The 19,469-nt window shown below is 43.8% G+C and overlaps 1 protein-coding gene across 1 annotated transcript in view; it reads right to left on the bottom strand.

The window, feature by feature from the left end:
* Window positions 1–14,684, bottom strand: part of ISX (intestine specific homeobox) — a 44,038-nt gene extending 29,354 nt beyond the window's left edge. Inside the window, exon 1 of the mRNA XM_061582710.1 lies at window positions 14,510–14,684. Coding sequence (XP_061438694.1) covers window positions 14,510–14,684 — 175 coding nt within the window. The remainder of the gene's footprint in view (window positions 1–14,509) is intronic.
* Window positions 14,685–19,469: the final 4,785 nt, after the last annotated feature.

Here is a 19,469-nt window from a genome sequence, read left to right as displayed (position 1 = left end):
TAATGAAGCCTGAGAATCCAAGCATGGGTTTCAATAGAGATTAGCCCCATTTCTAAACGAAGCAAAACATTAAACACACAGCTTGGAACTCCCAGCATGGCTCTCAGAAACTTAGTCTGTGCAACTTTGAAGGGGCCAAAGTTATCATATGCACATAACTGGGCGCGATATAACATATTTGAAATTGCCTTTGCTATAAACACCTGGAAGGCTGAAGACATTTTGGTCCCCCTTTGTGTAAAAGAACCGGAACAAGGCCTTCGTACTCCTCTGAGCATTCCCAGTAGCATTTTTTGATTGTGCTCTCCAGGAGCCCAATGCATGGAAAGTTACACCCAGATAGACGTAAGATGCAACCTGTTCAATAGGATGATTTATGCCATTTATGCTTTGTCCTCTTCCTAGAGAAGAGTAATACTTTGGACTTGTCATAATTAATCGTCAGGCCTTCCTTATTGCAGTGGGAGTCAAGCACTTTTAAAAGGCATCTCAGACCTATACTTGTCCGGGAGAGAAGCAGTGTATCATCAGCATACAAAAGAATTGACAGAGCTCTATTAGCCATATTTATGGATGCGAGTTAACTTCCGCTAAACTCTTAACTAGGAAGTTAATATAACAATTAAATAAAGTTGGGGCAAGTATGCACCCTTGTTTAACACCATTAAAAGTTGGAATGGGATCAGATAACCGGCTAGCACGTTTGCAACTAATTCTAATGCAGGTGTTTTCGTATAGTTTATGAATAAGAGTTAACAAGTGTCTGTCAATGTTGGTAGCCTCAAATTTTCTCCACAGTTTATCCCTCTGAATCAAGTCGAAGGCTGATTTGAAATCAATGAGGCTGTATAGAGAGCTCCTTCTCTGGGTGATGCATATTCTTCAACAAGATGTTGGAGGACTAGGCCCTGGTCTATAGTAGATCAACCTGACCTGAAACCAGCCTGTTCATCTTCTAATATGTTTTCTTGTTCTAGCCGATTTAGTAGCTTCTCATATAAATGGCTGGCATATAATTTACTAATAATACTTAACAGGCTGATAGGTCTATAATTTGCAGGGTCTGATCTTTTCCCTTTTTTTATATATAGGGACAATAATAGCAAGTCCCCAATCCTCTGGGATACATGCTGTGCGATCAGTGCAGGTGAACAGAGTCACTAGAACTGGAGCCCACCACTCTACATTGGCTTTAAGCAACTCAGGTGGGATATTATCCCCTCCAGGGGCTTTGCAAGGTTTAAGACTAGAAATAAGGTTAGTGACTTCAGATATGGAAACTTGGGGCCACTCTGGCAAACGATTATGAATAGTCAGTGATGTTTGTTGGTAGGCCTGATGGTTCAGCATCAGGCTAGACCTGAGGGCCGGGGAGGGGGAGTCGCTGTGGTCTATAGGAGTTCCATCTCCCTCTCCAAGCACCCCATCCATGTGACTACTGGTCTAGAGTGTTTGCACCTCGTGTTGGGTCAGGGGGACAGATTGGGGATTCTGTTGGTGTACCGCCCACCCCGCTGCCAAACAGACTCCCTAACTGAGCTGACGGAAGTGGTCTCGGATATATTGTTGGGATCCCCTAGACTGTTGGTGCTGGGGGATGTCAACATTCATGCTGAGGCCACCTTGTCTGGGGCAGCTCAGGACTTCATGGCCGCCATGACAACCATGGGGCTGTCCCAACATGCTATTTGCCCAACACATGTAGCAGGGCATACTCTAGACTTGGTTTTCACAACTGGACATGGAGATGGTGATCTGAATGTGGGGAGTCTTACATCAGTCCCTTTGTCATGGACAGATCACCGCTTGTTGAAGTTTAGACTTACAACGGCTTCTTCCCTCTGCAAGGGTGGGGGACCCATTAAGATGGTCTGTCCTCGGAGACTAATGAATCCAGATGGTTTTCAAAGGGCTCTGGGGAGTTTTCCGGCTGATAGGGCTGGCACTCCTGTCGAAACCCTGGTTGAAATGTGGAATGCAGAAATGACCCGGGCAGTTGACATGATCGCTCCTGCGTGCCCTCTCCTGTGTAGAGCTCATACGGCTCCATGGTACACTCCAGAGCTGAGAGCGATGAAACAATATAGGAGACGGCTTGAGTGCAGATGGAGACGGACTCCTGATGGATGCAATTATGCACTGGTAAGTGCCTATACCAAGTTGTACTTAGGGGCCGTGAGGGTGGCAAAAATGGGTTACTTTGCTACCACTATTAAAGCATCTATCTGCCGCCCGGCGGAGCTCTTTAAAATTGTCCGAGGGCTATTACGTTCTGGCCCTAGGGACATGGTAGAACCAACTAAGGCTCACTGTGATGAATTTGCTAGGCACTTCCAGGATAAAATCTTTTGCATCCGCCAGGACTTGGACTCCAGTGTTACAGCAGTTGAATCATATGAGGTCTCCAGAACACAGCCTTGTCCTGATTTTTTGGATGAGTTTCAGTTGGTGCAGCTCGAGGACGTTGACAAGGTGCTTGGACAGGTGCGTGCAACCACTTCTGTGTTGGATCCTTGCCCCTCTTGGCTAATAAAAGCTAGCAGGGATGGAACTGCTGGCTGGGCCAGGGAAGTGGTTAACGCCTCGTTGCGAGAGGGAGTGGTTCCTAACTGCCTGAAAGCGGCGGTAGTGAGACCGCTTCTGAAGAAATCTTCCCTGGACCCAGAAATTGTCAACAGTTACAGGCCGGTAGCAAATGTTCCATTTCTGGGCAAGGTCCTAGAATGAGTGGTTGCGGACCAGCTCCAGACACTCTTGGATGAAACTGATTATCTGGATCCATTTCAATCGGGTTTCAGGCCTGGTTTTGGCACGGAGACAGCCTTGGTCACTCTGTATGATGACCTTTGTCGGGAGAGAGACAGGGGGAGTGTAACTCTGTTGATTCTCCTTGATCTCTCAGCGGCTTTTGATGCCATCGACCATGGTATCCTTCTGGGGAGGCTCGCTGAGTTGGGAGTTGGAGGTACTGCTTGGCAGTGGTTTTGCTCCTACTTGGTGGGTCGTCTCCAGAAGGTAGTGCTTGGGGAGCACTGCTCGACACCCTGGACTCTGCGGTATGGAGTTCCGCAGGGGTCAGTTCTGTCCCCCATGCTCTTTAACATCTACATGAAGCCGCTGGGTGCGGTCATCAGGAGTTTTGGAGTGTGTTGCCATCAGTATGCTGATGACACGCAGCTCTACTTCTCCTTTTAATCTTTTTCAGGTGAGGCTGTCAATGTGCTGAACCGATGCCTGGCTGAGACAATGGACTGGATGAGAGCTAACAAACTGAGGCTCAATCCAGACAAGACTGAGATGCTGTTAGTGGGTGGTTCTTCTGACCAGATGGTGGATGCTCAACCTGTCCTGGATGGGGTTGCACTCCCCCTGAAGGAACAGGTTCGTAGCTTGGGAGTACTTTTAGAATCATCCCTGTCACTTGAGGCTCAAGCAGCCTCGGTGGCACGGAGTGCTTTCTACCAACTTTGGTTGGTGGCCCAGCTACGCCCCTATCTGGACAGGGACAACCTTGCTTCAGTTGTCCACGCACTGGTAACCTCTAGACTGGATTACTGCAATGCGCTCTACGTGGGGCTGCCTTTGAAGATGGTTCAGAAACTGCAGCTCGTGCAAAACGCAGCGGCCATATTGTTAACACGGACCAGGCGGTCCGAACATATAACGCCGGTTCTGGTCCACTTGCATTGGCTGCCTATATGTTTCCGGGCTCGATTCAAGGTGCTGGTTTTAACCTATAAAGCCTTACACGGCTTGGGACCACAATACTTGATGGAACGCCTCTTCCGATATGAACCTACCCGTATACTGCGCTCAACATCGAAGGCCCTTCTCTGGGTGCCTACTCAGAGGGAAGCCCGGAGGATGGTAACAAGAAAAAGGGCCTTCTCAGTGGTGGCCCCCGAATTATGGAACAATCTCCCTGATGAGATACGCCTGGCGCCAACATTGTTGTCTTTTCGGCGCCAGGTTAAGACCTACCTCTTCTCCCAGGCATTTTAGCATTTTAGCATTGTAGTATTTTAACATTGTAGCATTTAGCATCTTAGCATTTTAACATTTCAATATTTTAGTTTAGTATAGGTCTTTTGGAAATTCAATGAACTATGTTTAAATTGCTTAATGTGTGGTTTTAATTGTATGTTGATATTTTGATGTTGTGAACTGCCCAGAGAGCTTCGGCTATGGGGCGGTATAAAAATTTAATAAAATAAAAATAAATAAATAAATAAAAATAAATATTAGGTATTGGATGTGCTTCCTCTAATTCAGGCGGATACTCATGATAATGGGTGTACAAAGCTTCATCACTCTGACCTATTCACACATTAAAATCTGCAGCTAGAATCACTGAGGCTTCTGGGTACAAGACAGTCAGTTTGTTAATATACTCTTCCAACTTTAGCCAATTTTTTTTAACCGGGCATTTTTGTCCTAATGGAGGTAGATAAACATTAAAAAGTAAAGGTGTCCCCACACTTGTAGTGCGAGTCGTTTCCGACTCTTAGGGTGATGTCTTTCGATGTTTACTAGGCAGACCGTATATATGGTGTGGGATTGCCAGTTCCTTCCCCGGCCTTTCTTTACCGCCCAGCATATGCCCGGTATTACCGACCACGGATGGATGGAAGGCTGAGGGGACCTCGACCCCTTTTACCGGAGATTTGACTTCCTTCTTCCGTTGGAATCAAACTCCGGCTGTGAGCAGAGCTTTTGGCTGCGTTACCGCCGCTTACCACTCTGCGCCACATTAAATAGCATGCTCTAAATTTAATGACTGCCACGGTAGTCAAGTGAGTCAAAGGCTCTAATTTAAAGAGGGAAGCCTGGATATTGGTGGAAATTAAAATACTCAGACCACCTCTAGAGCGACCTCCCCTAATACTTGGAGACACGGCCAGTGAATGGCAGTCAAAATCATTTAGAAACAAATCCTCACTGGCCCAAGTTCTCTGGCAGAAAAGCAGACTGCAAATGTCTTCAACAAACAAATGTATATCATTTCCATTTTGTTTAAATGATGGTTTGAGAGAACGAGAAAGAGTACAGACAAAGTAGTAGGAAGAGAGATATTTGAGCAGTTATTTTTTTAACAAAAGATTAAGCAGAGGTGCTTCTTAATTTCTGTGGTTTATTGTACACACCTCTTTCACTTCCAACTTTCCCTTTGTAGCAAATGTCATTTAGTGTGCTAGGTGCTGTACTCAGTCTAGAGCAGGGGTTCCCAAACTGTGGTCCGTGGACCACCAGTGACCCACAAGCTTCATTCAGGTGGCCCACGGCATGGCCACATTAAATATTCACATAGATTTTGGATTGGTATTGCTTCTTTTATTTTTATATTGTAATGTATTACAATTTGCAGTCAAACACAATCAGTCTATTTAGTATGGACATGCAATGGAGCACCTCAGTGAGGCTTGCAGACCAGTGGTGGTCCATGGGCCACAGTTTTGGAACCCCTGTTATATGTGATTTTTGAAAAAGACTGAAAATATCTATGGCATTTTTTTATGATCAGCTTCGGTTTACAGTGTTATCATAATGTAAAATGCATCTGATGCTGTCCTAAACTATGTCAGTAATAATGTTCATTTTGTACATGGCAGAAGCAGAAAATTAATTGTGTATGTTTTTTCCCCTTGTGGCTTGAAGCTACTTCACACCGTTCCTTAACAGCCTACGCTTTTACTTAGCTGAAGGGATTCCCTGGGTGATATTTGGTTTCTCTAAACCAGTGGTTCCCAAACTCCCCCCCCCATGGACCACTTGAAAATTGCAGATGGTCTTGGAGGACACTTAATGTTTTTTCCTGCCTGTTGTAGCAATTGAAATGTACTGTGCTGGATGCTGTGTGATTTTAAATAGTATTTTGATGGCTTCTTTTATTGTTTGTAAATTGTGTTTCATTATATCACAGTTTGCATTGTCACACAATAAAATACAATAAAAGAAACAAAATTTATTATTTATTTATTTAAAATATTTGTATCCCACCCTTCTACCCTGTAATAGGGCACTCAGGGCGGCTTACAAAAATAAAATCAAGCACATACATAATAAAATTGTAAACAATAAAATCACAAAACATTAAAATACATAAAATACAATTAAAATACATAAAATACTACATATATATACACACATATATACATATATATAGGGAGTGATCCTAAGGGGACTACAAGGGTAAAATTTAATGTAGAAGGCATAAGAAGAAGCAATAAAAAAACTATTAAAATGCAATGCAGATTTAATGCATCCAGTGCATTTATTTAATGCAGACATGCCATGGACCACCTGAATGAAGTTTGTGGACCACTGATGGTCCATGGGCCACAGTTTGAGAACCCCTGCTTTAACCTAATGGAAGGTAAAATGTTTCAGCTTGTTGAGAAAGACGGATCTTGCCATCCAGCTCTGTATTGTCTACTGTGTATTGTCTACACAGCGTTTATACAGATAATCACTGCATAGTGAGTTGAACCTGGACTCTTTTGCACTGTGGACAAAGCATGTACTCTTCCACTGAGTTAAGACTGTCCCTCAGTAATTGGGATGGAAAAAGTTTTCCAGGGCATGTTCATGTAGGCATGCTTTGTTCATACAACCCTATGCAGCCCTATGCAGATATTCACTTTACGGAGTAAGGAGTAGGGAGATTGAGAAAGTGGTGGGAGGCCCTGTCTCTTCTGAATGCTGACCTGTACATGGCGCTTAGAACATGCTCAGAGTTGCCTTCACAGCTTCGGGTAAGGGCTATAGTTCAGTGCTAGGGATGGGGAACAAATTCAGTTCAGTTTACATTGCAAGCCAAATCTATCAAATTTGCACTTTCTGAAACAATATGAGAACCCAAACTCAGCCATCCTTCAAAATTCACACTTATCCAACTTTTGTGATGCAGTTCACCAACCAAACAATGTTTACAAAAATACATATATATGAGGGGAAAGTGTGCATAAAGATAAATATATTGGTGAAAATAATATATAAAATGCATTATATCAGGAGAAATGTGTACGTTAGTCAAAACTGCAGACAAAAATGTGTTTATTAGGACAAATTTGGACTATAATGCTGAAGAATTTTTTTGGGTTTTAAAAAATATATATCACAAATTGCTGCAGAAATGTGGAGAACTAAATTTAAGATTGGAAACCCAGTGCCTGCAGGAGGAAGGGGACCACCATCACCCAGGGAAGAAGGAGAGCTGTTTGCTGCTGCTGTCTGCCTGCCTGCCTGCTTGCTTGCTGCTGCTGGGCTACCATCACCGCCCTCTCCCTGTTGGACTTCTGCTCGGCAGGTGTCACGCCTTGCAGGACCAGGCCCCAGGTACACAGCCAGCTGTTGCTGATATCATCCACCTGTCCCTTTCCTGGAGGGGATGCATAAGCTGGCTGGCTGAGGTGGCTCCTGCTTTGCAGATTGCCTGGCTTTTTACGGGTCTTGAGTCATGTGCCTAGGAGAGAGGACTCAGAGCCAAGTGGGGAAACTTGAGGGGCCCCCAATTAGTGTAGTGATGGGTACAGGGAGATATGGCATTGTGAGGAGGACTTGCCAGGTAAGGGGAACGTGGCCCAGGAAGTTAACAACTGTGCCTTGTTCCGGTCCTCTCCACACCCGCAGGTTTGTTGGTTGCCCTATCAGCCAGCTTTCAGACCTCCGGATGCTGCTCCTAAACACCAGATCAGTGCATAATAAGATCTCCCTCATTCATGATTTAATTGTGGATGACACAGCCAGTCTGGCATGTATAACCGAGACCTGGGTGGGTGAGCATGGAGGAATCACTCTCTCCCAGCTATGCCCACCAGAGTACCTGGTTCCGCATCAGGGTAGACGTGATGGTCAGGGAGGGGGGGTGCTGTGGTGTATAGGAGCTCCATCTCCCTCTGCAAGCACCCTGTCCATGTGACTACTGGTCTGGAGTGTTTGCACCTTGTGTTGGGTCAGCGGGACAGACTGGGGATTCTGTTGGTGTACCGCCCACCCCGCTGCCCAACAGACTCCCTAGCTGAGCTGGCGGAGGTGGTCTCAGGTGTACTCTTGAGATTCCCCAGACTGTTGGTTCTGGGGGATGTCAACATCCGTGCCGAGGCCATCTTTCCATGACAACCATGAGACTGTTCCAATATGCCATTGGCCCAACACATGTAGCAGGGCATACTCTAGACTTGGTTTTTGCAACTGGACATGGGGATGGTGATCTGAATGTGGGGGTCCTTACATCAGTCCCTCTGTCAAGGACAGATCACTGCTTGCTGAAGTTTAGATTTACAGCTGCCTTTCCCCTTTGCAAGGGTGGGGGACCAATTAAGTTGGTCCGCCCCCAGAGACTAATGGATCCGGATGGTTTCCAAAGGGCTCTGGGGTGTTTTCCCAGCTGATAGGGCTGGCGCTCCTGTTGAAACCCTGGTTGAACTGTGGAATACAGAGATGACCTGGGTGGTTGACATGATTGCTCCTGAGCGCCCTCTCCTGTGTACAGCTCATACGGCTCCATGGTATACCCCAGAGCTGAGAGGGATGAAACAATATAGGAGACGGCTTGAGTGCAGATGGAGATGAACTCCTAGTGGATGCAGTTACTCGCTGGTAAGTCCCTATGGTAAGCTGTATTTAGGGGAAGTGAGGGCAGCAAAAAAACCAATATTTTGCTGCCACTATCAAATCATCAATCTGCCGCCCAGCAGAGCTCTTCAGAATTGTCTAGGGCCTATTACACGCTGGCCCCAAGGACATGGTAGAACCATCTGAGGCCCGCTGTAATGAATTTGCTAGGCAAATGGATAAAATCTTTAGCATCCACCAGGACTTAGCCTCCAGTGTTATAGCAGGTAAATCAAGCGGGGTATCCAGAGCACAGCCTTGTCCCAGTTTCTTGGATGAGTTTCAGTTGGTACAGCTTGAGGACATTGACAAGGTGCTTGGACAGGTTTGTGCAACCACTTCTGTGATGGATCCTTGCCCTTCTTGGCTAATAAAAGCTGGCAGGGATGGAACGGCTGCCTGGTCCAGGGAAGTGATTAATGCCTCTCTGCAAGAGGGGATGGTCCCTGGCTGCCTGAAAGAGGCAGTAGTGAGACCACTCCTGAAGAGACCCTCCCTGGACCCAGAAAATCTTAATAACTATAGGCTGGTAGCAAATGTTCCATTCCTGGGCAAGGTCCTTGAATGAGTGGTGGCAGGCCAGCTCCAGACACTCTTGGATGAGACCGATTATCTGGATCCATTTTAGTCAGGTTTCAGGCCTGGTTTTGGCACGGAAACAGCCTTGGTCGCCCTGTATGATGACCTTTGTTGGGAGAGAGACAGGGGGAGTGTGACTCTGTTGATTCTCCTTGATCTCTCAGCTGCTTTCGATACCATCGACCATGGTATCCTTCTGGGAAGACTGGCTGAGTTGGGAGTGGGGGGACTGCATGGCAGTAGTTCTGCTCCTACTTGGCGGGTTGGCTCCAGAAGGTGGTGCTTGGGGAACATTGGTCGGCACCCTGGATTCTCCAGTATGGGGTTCCACAGGGGTCGGTTCTGTCCCCCAAGCTGTTCAACATGTACATGAAACTGTTGGGTTTGGTCATCCGGAGCTTTGGAGTGCGTTGCCATCAGTATGCTGATGACACGCAGCTCTATTTCTCCTTTTCATCTTCTTCCGGTGAGGCTGTCAATGTGCTGAACTGGTGCCTGGCTGTGACAATGGACTGGATGAGGGCTAATAAACTTAGGCTCAATCCAGACAAGACTGAGATGCTGCTAGTGGGTGGTTCTTCTGACCAGACGGTGGATGTCCAACCTGTCCTGGATGGGGTTGCACTCCCCCGAAGGAGCAGGTTTGTAGCTTGGGGGTTCTCCTAGAACCATCTCTGTCACTTGAGGCTCAGGTAGCCTCAGTGGCACAGAGTGTCTTCTACCAACTTTGGTTGGTGGCCCAGCTACGCCCCTTTCTTGGCAAGGATAACCTGGCTTCAGTTGTCCATGCTCTGGTAACCTCCAAGTTAGATTACTGCAATGAGCTATACGTGGGGCTGCCTTTGAAGACAGTTCAGAAACTGCAGCTTGTGCAAAATGCAGTGGCCAGATTGGTAACAGGGACCAGATGGTTCGAACATATAAAGCTGATTCTGGCCCGCTTGCATTGGTTGCCTCTATGTTTCCGAGCTCGATTCAAGGTGCTGGTTTTAACTTATAAAGCCTTACACAGCTTAAGACAACAACATCTGATGGAACACCTCTCTTGACACAAACCCACCCGTACACTACACAGAGCTTGGAAAAGTTACTTTTTTGAACTACAACTCCCATCAGCCCAATCTAGTGGCCATGCTGGCTGGGGCTGATGGGAGTTGTAGTTCAAAAAAGTAACTTTTCCAAGCTCTGACACTACACTCAACATCTAAAGCCCTCCTCCCGGTGCCTACTCCGAGGGAAGCTCAGAGAGTGGCAACAAGGGAGAGGGCCTTCTCAGTGGTGGCCCCCAAATTATGGAATGATCTCCCTGATGAGGTGTGCCTGGCACCAACACTGTTATCTTTTTGGCGCCAGGTCAAGACTTTCCTCTTCTCCCAGGCATTTTAGCATGTGTTTCTAAATTGCTTTTTAAAAATGTGTTTTTAAATTTGTGTATTTGTTTTTAATATTTTTAATTGTTGTAAACCACCCAGAGAGCTTCGGCTATGGGGCAGTATACAAATGCAGTAAACAAACAAACAAACAAATAGGAGAATTTGAGAGAACTGAAACTGGCAGATCCTTCTATGCCTAACTGTACTTTGCTAGCAAAAGCTCTCAAGTTTGATCTCTGGTAGAAGCTCTGTAAAAATTGGCATACTAAAATGCAATTCTGTACATGTGTGTAGGCCACTATGCACATGTTCCAACTAATGTGTGAAAGTTGGGTGTACAGAGGTGGCAAAGCCAGTGGTGTAATCACAGTTCCTCTGTCCACTTCTTCTTGTTGTTATGTGCCTTCAAGTCATTTATGACTTATGGTGACCCTATGAATCAGCGACCTCCAAGAGCATCTGTCATGAACCACCCTGTTCAGATCTTGTAAGTTCAGGTCTGTGGCTTCCTTTATGGAATCAATCCATCCCTTGTTTGCTCTTTCTCTTTTTCTACTCCCTGCTGTTTTTCCCAGCATTCTTGTCTTTTCTAGTGAATCATGTCTTCTCATTATGTGTCTAAAGTATGATAACCTCACTTTCATCATATAACTGCACAGGTTTGCAATCACCACGTGCTTCAGACACTTCCATATCAACTCATATTGCTCTAGACACATTACTTCAGGGAGTGCCCACGTTCAGCTCAGCTGTGAGTCATTGAAGGCCTAATTTCATCATACATACAATTTCCAAACATGTGTGTTCTAATTCGGCACGAGGAGAATTCTGATTCAGTTTGCATTTAAAGGTGAATCTCCCTAATTCACACTTTCCAAAACAATGTGAGAACTGAAATACAGCCATCCTTTGAAATTTGCACTTCTCTGAATTTTGCAGTGCAGTTCTCCAGTCATGTAATGTGTACCAAAATGCACATACTGGGGTAAAGTGTGTCTATGAATGCATATATTAGTGAAAATAACACACACAAATGGATTATATTAGGGGAAATTGTCTGCAGAAATGTATATATTGGGCAAAAGTGCACATAACTACGTGTACATTAGGAGAAATCCATACTAAAAATGTTGATGAATTTTCATGGGGAGTTTAAAAAATTGCAAACTGATGTAGGAATGTGGAGAACTGACTGGAAAAATGAGAAACGGAGAGAAACCAAAATAGACAAGTTCACCCCTCACTAATTCTAACTTGAAATCATTTCCTGTTACATGTAAGTGCATGCATCCAAAAGCAATAGTCTTATTTTTTTCTTTTAAGTCAAAGCTGCTTCAGAAGGAGACAATTTTGAGCAGAAAATGCGGCATGAGTATGCATGCATGTGCTTAACTCTTTGCCTGATTACTGCTTCTCCACTCCCAATTGTCCTTCCTTCCCTGAAGTTGTTATCCCCTGGCAACTTTTCAAAACCCATGTTCACCATGGTAAATACAGCAGAAATCATAGGAGGGTGGGTGGTAATGGAAAAAACAACATAAATCCCCAGGAAATATTTGGATAGGGGAAACATCACACCCCCAGCAAGGACCCTGTTACCCCAATGGTCATTGGTGTGTGCATGTGGGGCTTCTGCCCCTCATGGAGTTTGGGGGGATACAGTGTAGACCTCTCCGTTGACTTGCACAGAGAAAGGTACAGAACCACATGAAAAACAAACAGTTTTTAATCTCTTCCTCAAATCACTGTGATTGGAGTGCCCTGGGAAAATAATTCACTGTGATTAAAAGCTAGGCCTGTCCATCAAAATGAAAGATCCCTCCACATCTCCATTCCCTCTCCTCTTGAGTTGTGGGTGTTTCCCCAGTCAACTTGGTTCTCTTTCTCAGGAAAAACATGTGCAAACATGCTTTTTTGGGGCAGATGAGGCCCAGATTGCCCAGAATGAGGCAATCCCTGATCTGCCTCAAGACACCTTGTTAACATTATTATTTGACTTGGAAATGTGAGAATCTTCCCTGAAACAGTTTGATTTGCCTCATATTTTGGAGTACATATAGAACCAACACACACCCTTAATATAAGGTGGGAAGTTGCAATTGGTGATTGGTCTCCACCCCATATACATAAACAATGTGAAGCAGACATGTCCTTTCGTTGTTATATGTTATGGTGTACTGCAGAGCTTGGAAAAGTTACTTTTTTGAACTACAACTCCCATCAGCCCCAGCCAGCGCCATGCTGGCTGGGGCTGATGGGAGTTGTAGTTCAAAAAAGTAACTTTTCCAAGCTCTGCAGTACTGTACATGTTATGTGCATGCTATTTTCCTACACCAAAATGATATCTCTGTAGGAAAACAATCTTGATTAGACAAGAAAAGCACCCTAAATTAATTCAGTCTCTAACCATAAAAGGATTTAGAGCAGAGACTACAAGGACATTTTCCAAGCAAGCTTTATTGAAATGAATGGGAGCCATGCAAGAGTGCGGTATAAGTTAAACAAAGTATATTGTCTATGCATATACCACCCTCTGGCATGTCAAAGCCTCTGAATAATACTGGAGCTCATAGCCACAGGATGAAGTATATCTTCACAACGCTAGACATTAGCTCAGGACTTCCAGTCTTAGTTGCCATTACACTGTTGATTCTAGGCACAGCCCTTCATGCAGCTGCTTCTCTTTGTGTGTGTTACTGTTAGCACAAGGCCTTTCAGTTCCCAGCATCTTGTCTCTGAAATCCCAGACTGACAGTTTTGCACTTTCCACAAGGCATGAAGCAGCTTGAAATTTCAAATTTCAAATCATTTCATAGCGTGGGGATATGTTGTCAGGCTTCCCTCTCCACTCCTTCCCATTTCACCTGCCAGGTGATTCAGCAATCATATGCTTATTGTAGGGTTGCCAGTTCAAATAGTTAACAAAAAGTACAAAATGATGTCTTAGTTGTATTACGTTTGGTGAAGTTGCCCACTACAGCTATTGATTTAGCATAACAAATCCAGAAAGATTGTGACATAACCTAATATTGCTGTTGACCACGGTCACTGTTCTTCTCTTATATTAATTTAAGCTTTACAAAGAAACACCACACACTGTATTTCTTGCATTTTTGCGAGGGGGGGCATATATGGATAACTCTATCTCTTATTCATTCCCCTTTTGCATGTGTTCACCCATAAATATTTTCTGTCACTTTCCCACACGAATCTGCAATCATCATCATTATTTTAAAAAATCCATATGAAAATTAAATTAAATAGGTATTTTTTAAAATGTATTTTCTTTCTGTATTTTAACTATTTTGATGTCATATTGACTATGCATTTTATTTATTTTGATGGGTCTCTGACCATATAACAATAAAGAAAAAGATTTTCTGTAAACATAGGCATTTCTAAAAGATGCCATAAACCTGATTTGATCAAATTCAATCCAGTATAAGTTCACTAGAATTGAAATGGTAGGATAAAATATGCATGATAGACTGCAAACCAGCCTAAAAACGGGGACACTAGTTTCACATTAAAGAACAAGGTTTCTGTTTCACATCCCATTTTTTAAAAAAATGAACACTAGAAGCGACACCACCAATGCATTTCCACATTGGAAAAACCTGCACCTGTTGAATTTCTGCCAAGAGTGCTTCTGTTAAAGGCACAACATCCCAGCAGCCCTAGCCAGGTCAACTTATTGTAGTATTTTGTTGCCTGAAGAACACAATTGAATTCCACCTATCACTCTTCTTGGCACTGTAAACAAGTCACTCTGAATGCTCAGATAATAAGCATGATGATATTAAGAATCATGAAATAAATTGTAGCTGGTGGCTATCTTAAGCAATCAAACTCTAGAGTCATGCAAGGGCAAAAGAGGATCAAGGATGAAAGAGGATCAAGGCTCATATAAATTTCATAAACTAGAAGAAGTGGTACTTACTTACCCTTAGCCATTTCCAAAATTGGCTCTGTTCTGAGGATTTGAGCAGCTTCAGCTTGGTTATTGCAGATTGTTGTCCTGTGTAGGCAGGCCTCAGTGGATGTTTTTTTTAAGATCTCTTCAATAGAAAAAGGCAGAATGGGCCTCTCCTGGTTATCACAGTCCTTTGAGCCACTCATCTTTATTCCATTATGAGGACGAAAACTCAGCATCCAATTGAAATATTGTGAAAAGCAAAATATATGTTAGAATTCACACTCTTTTTGTTGTTCGCCTTATGCAGAGAAAAGGAAAGTAAATGTTGATTTTCTCTCCTTGCTGACACCGACTCTGACTAATTCAACAGATGGAAGAATGAAGACAACTTTCTCTGTTGGATCCCTGAAATCCACTACAAGATTTAAAAAACTTATTAAGTCAAAAGAAACAGCAAAACTACCATATAGAAACAGTGTGTGAAGCCCCCGTCCTTACCAAAACAATACCCACCTCCACCAAGTTCATCTTTGTGCATCCATTCTCATTGTAATCCAAAGAGGAAGAATGTCCTTAACAGATCCAAGATGTTGCTAGAAAGGTCCACTAAAGAGAAGCTTAATATGGACAGGAAAGGATGTCCAAACTATTACTTTCCCTTTTCTTCTCACCAAAGAGATCAGCATACGAGCACCAGCACGTTCTTCTTCAACCAATAGGAGCTAAGGGACTTGAAAAAGCAATCAGATGAAATACAAATTTCTTCAAGATTATTTGGAAGGTCTCAAACACATAAAGGAGCTTCTTGTAACCTTCATACTTATCATTTCTGCAATGATTTGGGAATTTTATCTTCTGTAAGTCATACAACTCTGTGAAAAGTCCCCAAACAAGCTTCTGCTGAAAGGGCATCAACAAAATGATTTCTAGAGTGCCTGAGCAAATGGGAAAGTAATTTTGCTCCCTTAATTTTTTTGGTGGATCTGCTTGAGAAACATCCGAAAGGTTAGAGATTCCTCTCCATATCAGCTCTACCAGGAAGAATGTTAGAGGTCCATCTTCATCTCCCACTCCTTTAGATTTTGCTTGTTACTTTTAATTTAACGTAGAACACACCTATAACCCCCCCTTTTTAAATCCTAAGATTTCCCTTCACCTTTTAAAGTTTTCTTTTTGACTCCCTTTTCGGCTGGCTCTCCCCTTTGGTGCCTTTCACTATCTTTATCCTACAGTTGTACTGACAGACCATTCCTTATTTGTCCAATTACCTGACAATTGTGGAGCTGATATCCCATCATATGATTCTTTGTAAAGCTTAGGCCGAAATTACTATGTAACCAGGTGGCAATAAAACACACCTGATAAGATAAAAGACTTCTGGCTTTTTCCAAGGACTGGTAAAATAACTGTTCAGGGACAGAAATGATGGTGAAGCTTCATCTAGTTACAGTTGGATATAATAGAACGTGTATTATACAGCCACAAGAGTGGCTGTATGCCATAGTCAGCGTGGATTTTTTGCATTCCCCAATGTTAAATTGAAAAAAACACCCATGCCATTCTGAGGCTTCCCATAAGCTAATTTCAAAATAAAACCTTACAAAACGTACAACCCTGAACTCAGAAACACTTGCTTAACAACCCTCTAAATTTTCATGGCACTACACAAAACAGAGAGAATAGAGAGTTCAAAGTGTAAAAAGAGGGAGACCCCTTTTGGACTTTTTTTCTGTTAGAGTTCTCATAATCTGTAGAAATTCATTAAAAATCAGCCATGTTCACAGAGGACCTGTAATGCTGACCTTGTCCCATACTCTGACCTTCATCTTCTGCAGTTTAAAGGTTTTAAAAAATCTGGTAGATTTTTAATTAGTTTGAGAAATTTAGCATTGAACTCAGTGATAAGGCTGGGCATGCTCAGTAAGAACCAACTATCAATGTTCTAAAAGCCATACTCTCAGCTGCTGGGCTTGCCTAATCAGGGGGCCACTCCTACACCAGACCTTATTTCACTTTAGACAGTCATGGCTTCCTCCAAAGAATCCTGGGAAGTGTAGTTTGTAAAGGGTGCTGAGAGGAGACTCCTGTTCCACTGACAGAGCTCCAGTGGCCAGAGTGGTTTAACAGTCAGCCACTCTGATTGAAGTTCTATGAGGGGAACAGGGCATCTCTTAGCAACTCTCAGCACCCTACACTAACTACACTTCCAAGGATTCTTTGGGAGAAGCCATGACTATCTAAAATGAAATAGAGGTCTGGTGTGGATGTGGCCAGGGACAGCTTTGGTTTAAATTTGGGTGGGAGGCTACATGTGCCTGCTGTGGAATAAAAAGATGGGGGAAACCCTGAAAAAGAATGATACTGTTCACAATGTTTTCCTTTTGGAAAGAAAAGGGTCTTTCCCTTTGCCCAGTGCCCACCCATCCAATATCCTCCCCTCCCCCTTCCTCCTTTCCCCTCCCCTCCCCTCCCCTCCCCTCCCTGCCCCTCCCTGCCCTCCTCCCCTCCCCTCCCCTCCCTGATCCTCCCCCCGGTCAGTTTCACCTATCCTAAGCATGATTGCACAGGAGTAAATCCCACTGAACTCAAAAAGCATGCAAATGATCAAACCTGCCTTCTCCTCCTTCCCCATCCTCTCCCTCTTGCCCTTTCCCTCTCCATCCCCTTCCAATCCCCTCCTTCCCCCTTCTCCTCTTCTCCCTCCCCTCTGCCCTCTGCCCTCCCCCTCCTCATTTGATAGATATATCTGTTGGCTGTAGGTACATTTTTTAAACAGCAAGGTTTTTTGCCTATTAGTGAATATTTAATTATCTAACAGTACAATCTTATGCATGTTTCCCCAGAGGTAAGACCCACCATGCTCAGCAGGCTTTATTCACAGGTAAGTGCACATATTTGCAGCCTGACAGTGCAGTCACAGAGATGTCTACTTAGACAAAAATCCCATTCAATCTAATGAGGCTTTCTTCTCCTGAGTAAGTGGGTACAGCATTGCAGCCTGAATGTATTTTTCTCCCCTAGGAAGCAAGACAGGCTATCGACTATCTTTCAAACTGATAACCAAAGTAGAGCCAATCTTTTATTGGTTCCTTGCAGATAACTTCATTTGGAATTTTATGTTTTAACTAATTCTATAAGCATCCTCACATAAAAGCACAACCCTATGCATGTTTACCCATATAGAAGTCTCACTGAGTTCAGTGAAGAGTAAGTGCATATAGGATTGCAGATGAAAATTCCTGGGGGCTCCTTGACTACTAATAATGATGAGATTAAAAAATTCAATCCCGTCTTTTGGTCCAAGAAGAAGCAATATAGGCCAAAAGGTACGGCAGTAGTAGTAGTAGTAGTAGTAGTAGTAGTAGTAGTAGTAGTAGTAGTAGTAGTAGTAGTTCTTGCTGTTGTTCAGGAGTTCCTAGGAATTTGCAGCAGAAATTGGTTGATGCCCCCATTTTATAGCATATTACAGTTAATCTGCCCATTTATAAGGAACAACTTCACTATCAATGCATTTTACAGATTTTCTGGTGCACTGGGCTGAAAACAGAATGAAATTTTAGCAGGGATAAGTGCAAAGTTCTACACCTAGGAAAAAGAAACCAAATGTACAGTTATAAGATGGGGGATACTTGGCATAGCAATACTACATGCAAGAAGGATGTTGGGATTATTGTTGATCACAAGCTCAATATGAGCCAACAGTGTGATGTGGTTGTAAAAAGGCAAATGCTATATTAGGCTGCATTAACAGAAGTATAGTTTCCAAATCACGGGAAGCATTGGTTCCCCTGTATTCGGCACTGGTTAGGTCTCATCTTGAGCATGGCGTTCAGTTCTGGATGCAGCACTTTAAGAAGGATGCAGACAATTTGGAACAGGTTCAGAGAAGTGCAACAAAGATGATCAGGGGACTGGAAACAAAGCCCTATGAGGAGAGACTGAAAGAACTAGGCACATTTAGCTGTGAGAAGAGTAAGGGTAGATATGATAGCATTCTTCAAGTCCTTGAAAGGTTGTCACACAGAGGAGGGCCAGGATTTCTTCTCAATCATCCCAGAGTGCAGGATACGGAATAATGGGTTCAAGTTACAGGAAGCCAGATTTTGACTGAACATCAGGAAAAACATCCTAACCGTTAGAGTGGTATGACAATGGAACCAATTACCTAGGGAGGTAGTGGGCTATCCAGCACTGGAGACATTCAAGAGGCAGCTGGACAGCCACCTGCATTGGATTTCTGCACTGAGCAGGGGTTGGACTCAATGGCCTTATAGGCCCCTTTGAACTCTACTCTTCTCTGACTGAATTATTCTATGACCCCTTTGAGTGCATGGAGTGCAATTTCACTGGTCCTCATGCCGGCCTCCTCTGAGGGTGAGAGCTCTTTTTTTGCCAGGTTATCATTTCAGGGTCAGCTCCAGAGCTGAGAGGGCCTTTGACAAAGTGCCATCTCCCTAGCTGCAGGCTTACTTGGTTGCAGCAGCAGTTAGCTGGGAAGCCACAGTTTTAAATTTCACACAGTGCTCTGAAGCAACACTGTGTCGAATGCTCCAGTACACTGTGAGAAATTTGAAATAGTTGCTTGTAGATTGTAGGTTGCTTAAGGGGACCAAGGCAAGCATCAGTAGCAGTGGCCCTTGCCACGATATTGGAGTCCTTATAGCTGCCCAAGGATGCCAGGACCATTGCCATTTTTGAACAAGCCGCCTTTCTAGTCAATGACAAGGTAACCCTACAGAGTTGTAGGTTGAGTATTAACAATACTGGCTGATGGGCAGAGCAATCCCACATCGAGGAAGCCAGCATAAGTTAAGCTGGCTGAAGTTATGCTATCTTAAAGTATACCAGATCCTAACTCCATTCAGGAGCCTTGGGAGAAAACAGTGCTGAGCTGAGTGGAAAGAAAATAAAAGCAGCAAAAACCAGAGCTGTTATGTGTTTTTACTTAGACCAATTTTTCCCCAGCTTAATTTATGCTGGGACTGGAG

Source organism: Rhineura floridana, chromosome 8 (assembly GCF_030035675.1).
Source record: "Rhineura floridana isolate rRhiFlo1 chromosome 8, rRhiFlo1.hap2, whole genome shotgun sequence".
NCBI lineage: Eukaryota > Metazoa > Chordata > Lepidosauria > Squamata > Rhineuridae > Rhineura > Rhineura floridana.
The sequence above is the reverse complement of the archived record's forward strand: the minus strand, read 5'-3'. Positions and strand labels throughout refer to the sequence as shown.